This window comes from Rana temporaria, unplaced genomic scaffold, assembly GCF_905171775.1.
Source record: "Rana temporaria unplaced genomic scaffold, aRanTem1.1, whole genome shotgun sequence".
Taxonomy (NCBI): Eukaryota; Metazoa; Chordata; class Amphibia; order Anura; family Ranidae; genus Rana; species Rana temporaria.
Genome location: NW_024404870.1, coordinates 6,205 through 18,206, shown reverse-complemented (window position 1 = coordinate 18,206; position 12,002 = coordinate 6,205). Strand labels below are relative to the sequence as shown.

At 55.0% G+C, this 12,002-nt stretch overlaps 1 protein-coding gene across 1 annotated transcript; it reads right to left on the bottom strand.

Moving 5' to 3' along the window:
* Nucleotides 1-1,308: 1,308 nt before the first annotated feature.
* On the bottom strand, nt 1,309-11,772 carry LOC120924230 (55 kDa erythrocyte membrane protein-like; the record flags this gene model as incomplete). Its single annotated transcript, XM_040335101.1, has 3 exons — nt 11,485-11,772; nt 11,195-11,311; nt 1,309-1,401 (listed from the first exon to the last, which is right to left on the bottom strand). Coding segments are annotated over exons 1-3 (285 nt in total), but the record flags the coding sequence as incomplete, so codon positions are not given.
* Nucleotides 11,773-12,002: the final 230 nt, after the last annotated feature.

Here is a 12,002-nt window from a genome sequence, read left to right as displayed (position 1 = left end):
GAACGAGAACGAGAGAGAGAACGAGAACGAGAGAGAGAACGAGAACGAGAGAGAGAACGAGAACGAGAGAGAGAACGAGAACGAGAGAGAGAACGAGAACGAGAGAGAACGAGAGAGAGAGAACGAGAGAGAGAGAACGAGAACGAGAACGAGAACGAGAACGAGAACAAGAGAGAGAGAGAGAGAGAGAGAGAGAGAGAGAGAGAGAGAGAGAGAGAGAGAGAGAGAGAGAGAGAACGAGAACGAGAACACGAGAGAACGAGAACACGAGAGAACGAGAGAGAGAGAGAACGAGAGAGAGAGAGAACGAGAGAGAGAGAGAACGAGAGAGAGAGAGAACGAGAGAGAGAGAGAACGAGAGAGAGAGAGAGAACGAGAGAGAGAGAGAACGAGAGAGAGAGAGAACGAGAGAGAGAGAGAGAGAGAGAGAGAGAGAGAGAGAGAGAGAGAGAGAGAGAGAGAGAGAGAGAGAGAGAGAGAGAGAGAGAGAGAGAGAGAGAACGAGAGAACGAGAGAGTGTTTCTAGGACAACGCGTGACCCCGATCCTCAGGAAAGAGCCAATGACGCAACTCTTTACCTATGTGATTGGACACAGCCAATCACAGCTGGTCACATGAAGTGTTGTTTATCGGCTCTCCTCGCCTCACACAGAGTGTGAGGCGAAGGAGAGTCGATTAGTGGCATCTCCTTGCAGGGGAGACCTGTACAGGTAATCAGTGACCCCCCCATCAGTGCCGAACACGTGTGCCGCATCATCAGTGACACCAATCAGTGCAGAACATGTGTGCCGCTTCATCAGTGCCCATCAATCAGTGCCCATCAGTGACACCAATCAGAGCCCATCAGTGACACCAATCAGAGCCCATCAGTGACACCAATCAGAGCCCATCAGTGACACCAATCAGAGCCCATCAGTGACACCAATCAGAGCCCATCAGTGACACCAATCAGAGCAGAACATGTGTGCCGCTTCATCAGTGACCCCCCCCATCAGTGACCCCAATCAGTGCCCATCAGTGACCCCAATCAGTGCCCATGACGAACATTAGCAAAACATAAAACTCCCAGTGGTGATAAAATACCACAAAAAGAAATCTCTATTTGTGTGGGAAAATAAATAACATTTTTATATATGTGTACAGTGTTACATGACCGCACAATTGTCATTCAAAGTGCGACAGCGCTGAAAGCTGACAATTGGCCTGGGCAGGAAGGGGGTAAAAGTGCCCAGTATTGAAGTGGTTAAAGAGAATGTAACTTTTGCATGCTTTACAATTCGGGGGGGGGGGGGGGGAACAGGAAACAACTGAAATGAACTCACCTTGTCGATGAATAAGGCCGCCATGTAGGATCCGCGCAACAACGCATTTCTGCTGCGAATTCAACTTGAGAGTGATACCCTGAAAATAAGAATGACCAAAGATTAGAGAGTGTTTTCCAATCTCCCAAAAGGGACTTTCTTTCAGAACTGGCAATTTTTAATTTGTTTTTTTAATAAAATGTTTGTTATCAAATAAAAAAAGGACCGGCCTCTATAAAGACACAAGTGCCCAGGAGACTTGATGATGGAGATTCACCAATATAAAGCTGGCCAAAACATTCTACAATTTCCTTTAACTTCAACTGTGAAGCGTCATGATGCCTGATGACGTCAAGTTATGACAAAACTAGTAGGGTGGAGCCTATGCTTTGTCACGCCACGCTAGTTTGTAAGCGATTGACAATTGCCCCGGCCAGGCCCAGTCCCCCCTGGATACGGGTCTACTGGTGAGGTGAATATTTTGGATGGTGGTGGAGAACTCTGACAAAGGCACCTATGTGGATGAAGTGAGCATGGGAACTCTCATCAAGCTGGTTCACAATTTGTGGGACTTTTATCATTTTATGTGTATTGTTTAATATTTGTATTATAAATTTGTCTTTATAGGAAGTGGCCATCTTCCGTCGGGTCGGATAGGCGGCTGCCATACACACGGGGCTGAATAACGGCCAGTGTTTATTGAACTGGCCGATGTCGCCTTGGAATTCGGCTTGTGTGTACTAGGCAGGGTTTATAAAAGTCAATGATTTTTTTTATTTTAAATAAAACAAATCCGATTTTTTATTTAAATATTTATGTTTATCAAATGTATTTAAATAAAATGCTTTTGGAGTCTAAAAGACAGTTCTCCATTTAAGATACATTAATAATTTAGTTTATTCAGCATGAATGGGCGGGAGAAGAGCCAATAGCGGCTCACGGGGGGGGGGGGGGGGGGGCTGTGGAGGAGAGAAGAGCCAACAGTGACTCACGGGGGGGGGGGGGGGGGGGGTTGAGGAGAGAAGAGCCAACATCGGCTCCCGGGGGAGTGGAGGAGAGAATAGCCAACAGCGGCTCACTAGGGGGTCAGAGGAGAGAAGAGCCAATAGCGGTTCACGGGGGGGTGGAGGAGTCTCGAGGCAACAGTGGCTCACGGGGGGGGGGGGGGGGGGGGGGGGAGAGCCAACAGCGGGTCAAGGGGAGGAGAGCCAACAGCGGGTCAAGGGGAGGAGAGCCAACAGCGGGTCAAGGGGAGGAGAGCCAACAGCGGGTCAAGGGGAGGAGAGCCAACAGCGGGTCAAGGGGAGGAGAGCCAACAGCGGGTCAAGGGGAGGTAAGCCAACAGCGGGTCAAGGGGAGGTAAGCCAACAGCGGGTCAAGGGGAGGTAAGCCAACAGCGGGTCAAGGGGAGGTAAGCCAACAGCGGGTCAAGGGGAGGTAAGCCAACAGCGGGTCAAGGGGAGGTAAGCCAACAGCGGGTCAAGGGGAGGTAAGCCAACAGCGGGTCAAGGGGAGGTAAGCCAACAGCGGGTCAAGGGGAGGTAAGCCAACAGCGGGTCAAGGGGAGGAAAGCCAACAGCGGGTCAAGGGGAGGAAAGCCAACAGCGGGTCAAGGGGAGGAAAGCCAACAGCGGGTCAAGGGGAGGAAAGCCAACAGCGGGTCAAGGGGAGGAAAGCCAACAGCGGGTCAAGGGGAGGAAAGCCAACAGCGGGTCAAGGGGAGGAAAGCCAACAGCGGGTCAAGGGGAGGAAAGCCAACAGCGGGTCGGGGAGAGCTGCTGCAGGACAGTGATGACAGTTGCTCTTTAAAAATTAAGATTTATAGTGAGATGATTTAAATTTAGCCTTTTTACTAGAGATTTAAATCAAATCCCCCCCGTCCTAGGCTTGGACACACTATTGGTTCCTCCATTCCTCTTTTTGTAGATTTAGGGGGCTGTGCTGAGGCCATGAGTCATGTGACTTGGCATCCCATGCTACCCATTCATACGCGAGGAAGAAGACCTAAAGAGCTGAAGGCAAGTGCTGTGGTGTAACCTGGTGAATATTTGGGGTCACCCGCAGACGCGCTATTGCCCTCTAACGATTTGGGGTCTTTACCTCCGGTATGCAAGGCCCGATGGAAATTCCCAGGAGGGGGGGGGAGCGCTCGGTGCGCAGGCAACGCCATTCACATGGAAAAAGTCTTTATTGATACAGGGGGGGGGGGGGTACAGAACACAAAGACTGAAGGTCACACATGGTGGAGGAGCATGGGGAGTATTATTGGATTGCTGGGACTTGTGGTTCACCCACTGCAAGACTGTGTGACAATTTTTGGCACCATTTTTATTGAAGCAAATATTCGCTGTGTGGTGTCAACACGGTTATAGGTTCAAAGCAGATTGGTCACATTTTTGTGGGATTTAAAGGGACAGCGAGTCTATTCATGGTTTCTATTCTTCGGGATAGAGGAGAGGGTTTTTTTTTTTTTTTGGCCACTATAGACTTCAATGAGAGCGTCTGAAAAAAAAAAAAAAACAGATTTCTCGGATTCTCGCCTTTTCTCCTCCTAGTAACTAACTTTCCATTAACTAGAACAAAAATGCTGAAGCCTGAAAATGCCGGTGGTGGGAGACTCTGCGAAAGTCACAAGTGTGGATGGGGGATGGAGCAGGCCGTGGTGACAATCAGCTTGGATTCAGGTACTTATGTAGGCAGGTTCTCTTTTCTTGATAACAATCGCTGTGTTTTTGAAGGTTGGGATGTGAGCGTTTCTTTTAGGTTCTATTAATGGCCGTTAAATCCAAGTCTGGTGAATGGGATCATAATGAGTAAGCAGATCAAGAAAATAAGTTGGCAGAGCTGATTATTAACTGTTTGCACATCCCTTGTGGTCTATAACCGTGGACTGTAAACTGCGGCTCTTGGACCAGATGCGGTCCTTTCCTTTATCCAGCCCTTGCAACTAGTTCTCCCTAAGACGCCAACGCTAGTGTCTTCCCACAGATGGCCAACAACGAGGCGCTAGTGTCTTCCCACAGGTGGCCAACAAAGGGGACGCTAGTGTCTTCCCACAGGTGGCCAACAACGGGGGCGCTAGCGTCTTCCCACAGGTGGCCAACAACGGGGGCGCTAGCGTCTTCCCACAGGTGGCCAACGACGGGGGCGCTAGCCTCTTCCCACAGGTGGCCAACAACGGGGGCGCTAGCCTCTTCCCACAGGTGGCCAACAACGGGGGCGCTAGCGTCTTCCCACAGGTGGCCAACAACGGGGGCGCTAGTTTCTTCCCACAGGTGGCCAACAACTGGGCGCTATTTTTCCCCACAGGTGGCCAACAACGGGGCGCTATTGGTGGCCAACGGGGCGCTATTTTTCCCACGGGTGGCCAACAACGGGGCGCTATTTTTCCCCACAGGTGGCCAACAACGGGGCACTATTCCTCCCACAGAGACCATAGGTGCTGTGTAATTGTTTTTGTTCATTGACCACCGAGCCCGAGGAATTTTTCACTCCTGACACCAGGATATTTTCCACTCACACTGGCCACAGTCTGGCCCTGCTCATTATGTTCAATGAATGTAATGCTACAAAACTTGGTGCTTGGTGACATGCATGGAGACACGCGCCATAGACCTCGTGGGCAGACTGGGGGGGGGGACACTCGCCATAGACCTCGTGGGCAGACTGGGGGGGGGGGGGGGAACACTGGCCATAGACCTCGTGGGCAGACTGGGGGGGGGGGGACACTGGCCATAGACCTCGTGGGCAGACTGGGGGAGGGGACTGGCCATAGACCTCGTGGGCAGACTGGGGGAGGGGACTGGCCATAGACCTCGTGGGCAGACTGGGGGAGGGGACTGGCCATAGACCTCGTGGGCAGACTGGGGGAGGGGACTGGCCATAGACCTCGTGGGCAGACTGGGGGAGGGGACTGGCCATAGACCTCGTGGGCAGACTGGGGGGGGGGGGGACACTGGCCATAGACCTCGTGGGCAGACTGGGGGGGGGGGGGGGGACACTGGCCATAGACCTCGTGGGCAGACTGGGGGGGGGACACTGGCCATAGACCTCGTGGGCAGACATGGGGGGGGGGGGGGGGGGACACTCGCCATAGACCTCGTGGGCAGACTGGGGGGGGGGGGGACACTCGCCATAGACCTCGTGGGCAGACTGGGGGGGGGGGGACACTCGCCATAGACCTCGTGGGTAGACGGGGGGGGGGGGACACTCGCCATAGACCTCGTGGGCAGACTGGGGGGGGGGACACTCGCCATAGACCTCGTGGGCAGACTGGGGGGGGGGGGACACTCGCCATAGACCTCGTGGGCAGACTGGGGGGGGGGGGGACACTCGCCATAGACCTCGTGGGCAGACTGGGGGGGGGACACTCGCCATAGACCTCGTGGGCAGACTGGGGGGACACTCGCCACAGACCTCGTGGGCAGACTGGGGGGGGGGGGGGACACTCGCCACAGACCTCGTGGGCAGACTGGGGGGGGGGGACACTCGCCACAGACCTCGTGGGCAGACTGGGGGGGGGGGGGGGGGGAGACACTCGCCACAGACCTCGTGGGCAGACTGGGGGGGGGGGGGGGGGAGACACTCGCCACAGACCTTGTGGGCAGACTGGGGGGGGGGGCACTCGCCATAGACCTCGTGGGCAGACTGGGGGGGGACACTCGCCATAGACCTCGTGGGCAGACTGGGGGGGGGGGGGGACACTCGCCATAGGCCTTGTTGAGAGTCTAGAGACATGCTGCAGGACTTGTTGGGTGTCTATGGACATGCTTCAGTAGACAGCCATAACCTTGAAAAGAACAATATATTGCTAGCACACCATGAATCCATAAAGAATACTGGGCCCAGGCCTCCTTAGCTAAACACGGGGGGCTCAGGGTAGCTTTATAGTTCATTTCTGCCTAATTGGATAAAAGGCTTTTACTACACCCCCCCCCCCCCCCCCCACTCCTACTTGCTTATCAGGGCTTAAAGTACATTTCCCTGGGCCCCGTCAGGTCAGAGGGGCCAAGGAAGTGGGAGCAGTGAAGGGACTTTTCCTCATTCTTGGGGTGTAGGTGGATAAAGTCAGTGCCATTGATGCATGGGGGTGGAGGGGGCAGCATACTGTATGGGCACTGCCCTGTCAGGAAGGCTGTACAGGGCCTCAAAATGTCAGACAGCGGCCTGTTTGTACCTCACCAAAGCCTCGACCTCAACCCTAACGAACACCTTTGGAGTTGTTTTAGGGTTCCAGGGTCAAGACCCACTAAAGGGTGCATGGCTTTGGCACTGACTGTCCAGTATTGGGGTTCTGGGGTCAAATCCCACCAGGGGGTGCTCCCTTCCCGGGCTGAATGCACCTCCTATAAAGCAAACATTCTTGTTAGGACAATCGGCTTCCATCCACACGGGTCTGCGTGGCTGTGGTAAGGACTTTGGCACATAAGATGCTTTGGGAAAAAGACCCGTGTGAAGGGTTCAGGGTTCTTGGTTGAGGAAGGAGCACAGGGCACGGAATGAACATAAAATAAGAACGAGAATGCTGACTGCTGACGAGGGGAAAGATAAGACTGCTGAGCGGCACTATCTGGGCTGCAGACCAACTAATCAGCAACGTCAGCACTTTACTTTCTGTTATTGCACAACAGCGGGCCGTCTATGCGCCAAAATCCTCACGTCACCCCAGAAGGAGCAGAAATGTCACAACTACTATGAAGAGACAAACCGCCCGGCGTCCCTGTTCCACGGAGACCGACCACAAATAGCAAAGGTCACATGATGGGCTTTACTAGCGTTCATCTCAGCAGCAAATCTCTGCCTCTCTGTAACACGGAGGAACCCTCAATACAACTTCCCAGTCTCAGGGAACTTCTGCCCAGGATTACTAACATTAGCATGGCGGCCGGCCGGAGAAACGCCCCGACCCTGGTTGGTGGCCAGAGGGAGGAAAGCCCTCCTTACACTGGTGGCCAGCAGTGGCGGCTGGTGCTCAAATTGTTTGGGGGGGCGCAAAAAAAAAAAAAAAATCAAACGCAGCCACCGTGCCCCATCAAAACGCAGCCACCGTGCCCCATCCAACGCAGCCACCGTGCCCCATCCAACGCAGCCACCGTGCCCCATCCAACGCAGCCACCGTGCCCCATCCAACGCAGCCACCGTGCCCCATCCAACGCAGCCACCGTGCCCCATCCAACGCAGCCACCGTGCCCCATCCAACGCAGCCACCGTGCCCCATCCAACGCAGCCACCGTGCCCCATCCAACGCAGCCACCGTGCCCCATCCAACGCAGCCACCGTGCCCCATCCAACGCAGCCACCGTGCCCCATCCAACGCAGCCACCGTGCCCCATCCAACGCAGCCACCGTGCCCCATCCAACGCAGCCACCGTGCCCCATCCAACGCAGCCACCGTGCCCCATCCAACGCAGCCACCGTGCCCCATCCAACGCAGCCACCGTGCCCCATCCAACGCAGCCACCGTGCCCCATCCAACCGCAGCCACCGTGCCCCATCCAACCGCAGCCACCGTGCCCCATCAAAACGCAGCCACCGTGCCCCATCAAAACGCAGCCACCGTGCCCCATCAAAACGCAGCCACCGTGCCCCATCAAAACACAGCCACCGTGCCCCATCAAAACACAGCCACCGTGCCCCATCAAAACACAGCCACCGTGCCCCATCAAAACACAGCCACCGTGCCCCATCAAAACACAGCCACCGTGCCCCATCAAAACACAGCCACCGTGCCCCATCAAAACACAGCCACCGTGCCCCATCAAAACACAGCCACCGTGCCCCATCAAAACACAGCCACCGTGCCCCATCAAAACACAGCCACCGTGCCCCATCAAAACACAGCCACCGTGCCCCATCAAAACACAGCCACCGTGCCCCATCAAAACGCAGCCACCGTGCCCCATCAAAACGCAGCCACCGTGCCCCATCAAAACGCAGCCACCGTGCCCCATCAAAACGCAGCCACCGTGCCCCATCAAAACGCAGCCACCGTGACTCATCAAAACGCAGCCACCGTGACCCATCAAAAACGCAACCACCGTGCCCCATCAAAAACGCAACCACCGTGCCCATCAAAACGCAACCACCGTGCCCCATCAAAACGCAACCACCGTGCCTCATCAAAACGCAGCCACCGTGCCCCATCAAAACGCAGCCACCGTGCCCCATCAAAACGCAGCCACCGTGCCCCATCAAAACGCAGCCACCGTGCCCCATCAAAACGCAGCCACCGTGCCCCATCAAAACGCAGCCACCGTGCCCCATCAAAACGCAGCCACCGTGCCCCATCAAAACGCAGCCACCGTGCCCCATCAAAACGCAGCCACCGTGCCCCATCAAAACGCAACCACCGTGCCCATCAAAACGCTGTCAGTTTTCCCCCTCAAAAAACACCAGATTTCTGCCCCCCCCCCCCCCAGCACTTACCTTTCTCGGGTCAGCCATCCCCCCTCGATGTCTTCTCCCGAGTCTCACACTCGATGTCGCTTCAGCCAATCAGGTTACCGGTAACCAGATCCAGTGAACCCGATTGGCTGAGATGAGTGTCAGTGTTAACCAAGGAACGCACCACCCCCCCCCTGCGCCCCCTGGTTAACTATTTGGAAGCAGATTAGAGCCAACAGGCCGCTGGCTCTGATAGACACTTCCACACAGCCAACCAGCTGCCGTTATTTAGATGGCCGGTGCTCACCAATCTCTATGTATTGTAGACTGTTTGAGTGACGGTGCAGGAGAGAGAGAGAGAGGGGGCGGCGCTCCTGCGCCCACTATGGGCGCATCGCCACTATTGGGAGCCAGTGAGAAGAATGTCCCTTACAATGGTGATCAGTGAGAAGAATGTCCCTTACATTGGTGATCAGTGGGAAGAATGTTCCTTACATTGGTGATCAGTGGGAAGAATGTTCCTTACATTGGTGATCAGTGGGAAGAATGTTCCTTACATTGGTGATCAGTGGGAAGAATGCTCCTTACATTGGTGATCAGTGAGAAGAATGCTCCTTACATTGGTGATCAGTAGGAAGAATGTCCCTTACATTGGTGATCAGTGGGAAGAATGTTCCTTACATTGGTGATCAGTAGGAAGAATGTCCCTTACATTGGTGATCAGTGGGAAGAATGCTCCTTACATTGGTGATCAGTGGGAAGAATGTTCCTTACATTGGTGGTCGGTGGGAAGAATGTCCCTTACATTGGTGATCGGTGGGAAGAATGTCCCTTACATTGGTGATCGGTGGGAAGAATGTCCCTTACATTGGTGATCAGTGGGAAGAATGCCCCTTACATTGGTGATCAGTGGGAAGAATGCCCCTTACATTGGTGGTCAGTGGGAAGAGTGTTCCTTACATTGGTGATCAGTGGGAAGAATGTTCCTTACATTGGTGATCAGTGGGAAGAATGCCCCTTACATTGGTGATCAGTGGGAAGAATGCCCCTTACATTGGTGATCAGTGGGAAGAATGCCCCTTACATTGGTGATCAGTGGGAAGAATGTTCCTTACATTGGTGATCAGTGAGAAGAATGTCCCTTACATTGGTGATCAGTGAGAAGAATGTCCCTTACATTGGTGATCAGTGAGAAGAATGTCCCTTACATTGGTGATCAGTGAGAAGAATGTCCCTTACATTGGTGATCAGTGAGAAGAATGCCCCTTACATTGGTGATCAGTGGGAAGAACGTTCCTTACATTGGTGATCAGTGGGAAGAATGTTCCTTACATTGGTGATCAGTGGGAAGAACGTTCCTTACAGGGCTCTAAGCACATCACTGGTGTCAGTGGGAACGTATCTGAGGGGACCCCCCGTGTTCCATAGAACTCTGAAAAGTAAACGCTGTATCACACCATCTACCATCTTAGAACATTACATTGTATATATTGGGAACTGTAGAGACATTTTCAGGCATGGCTGCCTGCAACCTCCAGACCTTCTACAGCTACAAGTAATTCATGTGTGTAAAATGTGACCCCTCACATCAATCCATGGTGCCCCTCCACCCATCAGACCCCTCACATCCCTCCATGGTGCCCCTCCACCCATCAGACCCCTCCATGGTGCCTCGCCACCCTTCAGACCCCTCCATTTTGCCCCTCCACCCTCCAGTCCCCTCACCTCCTCCACGGTGCCCCCTCCACCCGTCAGAGCTCTTCACATTCTCCATGGTGCCCCCTCCACCCGTCAGAGCTCCTCACATCCTTCATAGGGCCCCACCACCCTTCATAGCCCCTCACATCCTCCGTGGTGCCCCTGCACCCTTGAGAGCCCCTCACATTCTCCGTGGTGCCCTTCCACCCTTGAGAGCCCCTCACATCCTCCATGGTGCCCCTCCACCCTTCAGACCCCTCAAATGCCACACCCTTTAGAACCCTCACATCCCTCCATGGTGCCCCCTCCACCCTTCAGACCCCTCACATCCCTCCGTGGTGCCCCTCCACCCTTCAGACCCCTCACATCCTCCGTGATGCCCCCTTCACCCCTCACATCCCTCCGTGGTGCCCCCTCCACCCTTCAGACCCCTCACATCCCTCCACCCTTCAGACCCCTCACATCCTCCATGGTGCCCCACAACCCTTCACATCCCTCCGTGATGCCCCCTTCACCCCTCCGTGGTGCCCTCCCACCCTTCAGACCACTCACATCCCTCCATGGTGCCCCTCCACCCTTCAGACCCCTCACATCCCTCCATGGTGCCCCTCCACCCTTCAGGCCCCCTCACATCCTCTGTGGTACCCCCTTCACATCCTCCGTGGTGCCCCCTTCACCCCTCACATCCTCCGCGGTGCCCCCCCACCCTTCAGGCCCCTTCACATCCTCTGTGGTGCCCCCTTCACCCCTCACATCCTCCGGGGTGCCCCCTTCACCCCTCACATCCTCCGGGGTGCCCCCCGGTCACTCACCATGGGCTCCTCGGTGCTCCTCTGGAACTGGACCAGGCGGGCCTTCCTCCTCTCCTCCGGACATCCATTGGTGGGGAGACATTCCTCAGAGAGAGCCCCGGAGGAGGGCGACAGAGGCTGGGGAGAAGAAGACATGGAGGAGGAGGTCAGATATACAATGAGAGAAGGATATACACCCGGTACACCCCTCCCCCACACACCTTCACCCGGTACACCCCTCCCCCCGGAGACCTTCACCCTCTCCCTGACTCAGGGGACAAAGGCCACCCTCCCCTCCCCCTCTCTCTCACCGGAGGAGGCGGCTTGCTCTGCAGTAATGTCTCCAGGTAGAGATCGGACAGCGCGCGCTCAAACTTCACCGTCATGTCTGCCCTCCGATCTCCCGACACACACAATGAGCTGAGTCAGGGGAACCTCCTCCCCGCCCCCCACACAGGGGAGGACCCACCGACCGGCTATCACCTCCTCACAGGCCGGTCACTGCGGAGAGGAGACAACACTGGACGGGCTGAGGGGGGCGTGCTCCCGTGTCACATGACCGCCACTGATAGAGGTCACGTGATCCGGAGAAGACCCGCTACGCTCGGCTGCCCGTGTCACGTGACCGAGCTACGAAGGGGGGAGGGGGCGGGGCTAAGGGCTGTCATGGCTCTGAGGGGACACTTGTTTACAACCTGTCAGAGAAATAAAAGGAGTCTATAGAGTTCTGTGATCACTATATAATAAAGGTCTCCATAGATCTGTGATCAATATATAATAAAGGTCCCCATAGATCTGTGATCAATATATAATAAAGGTCTCCATAGAT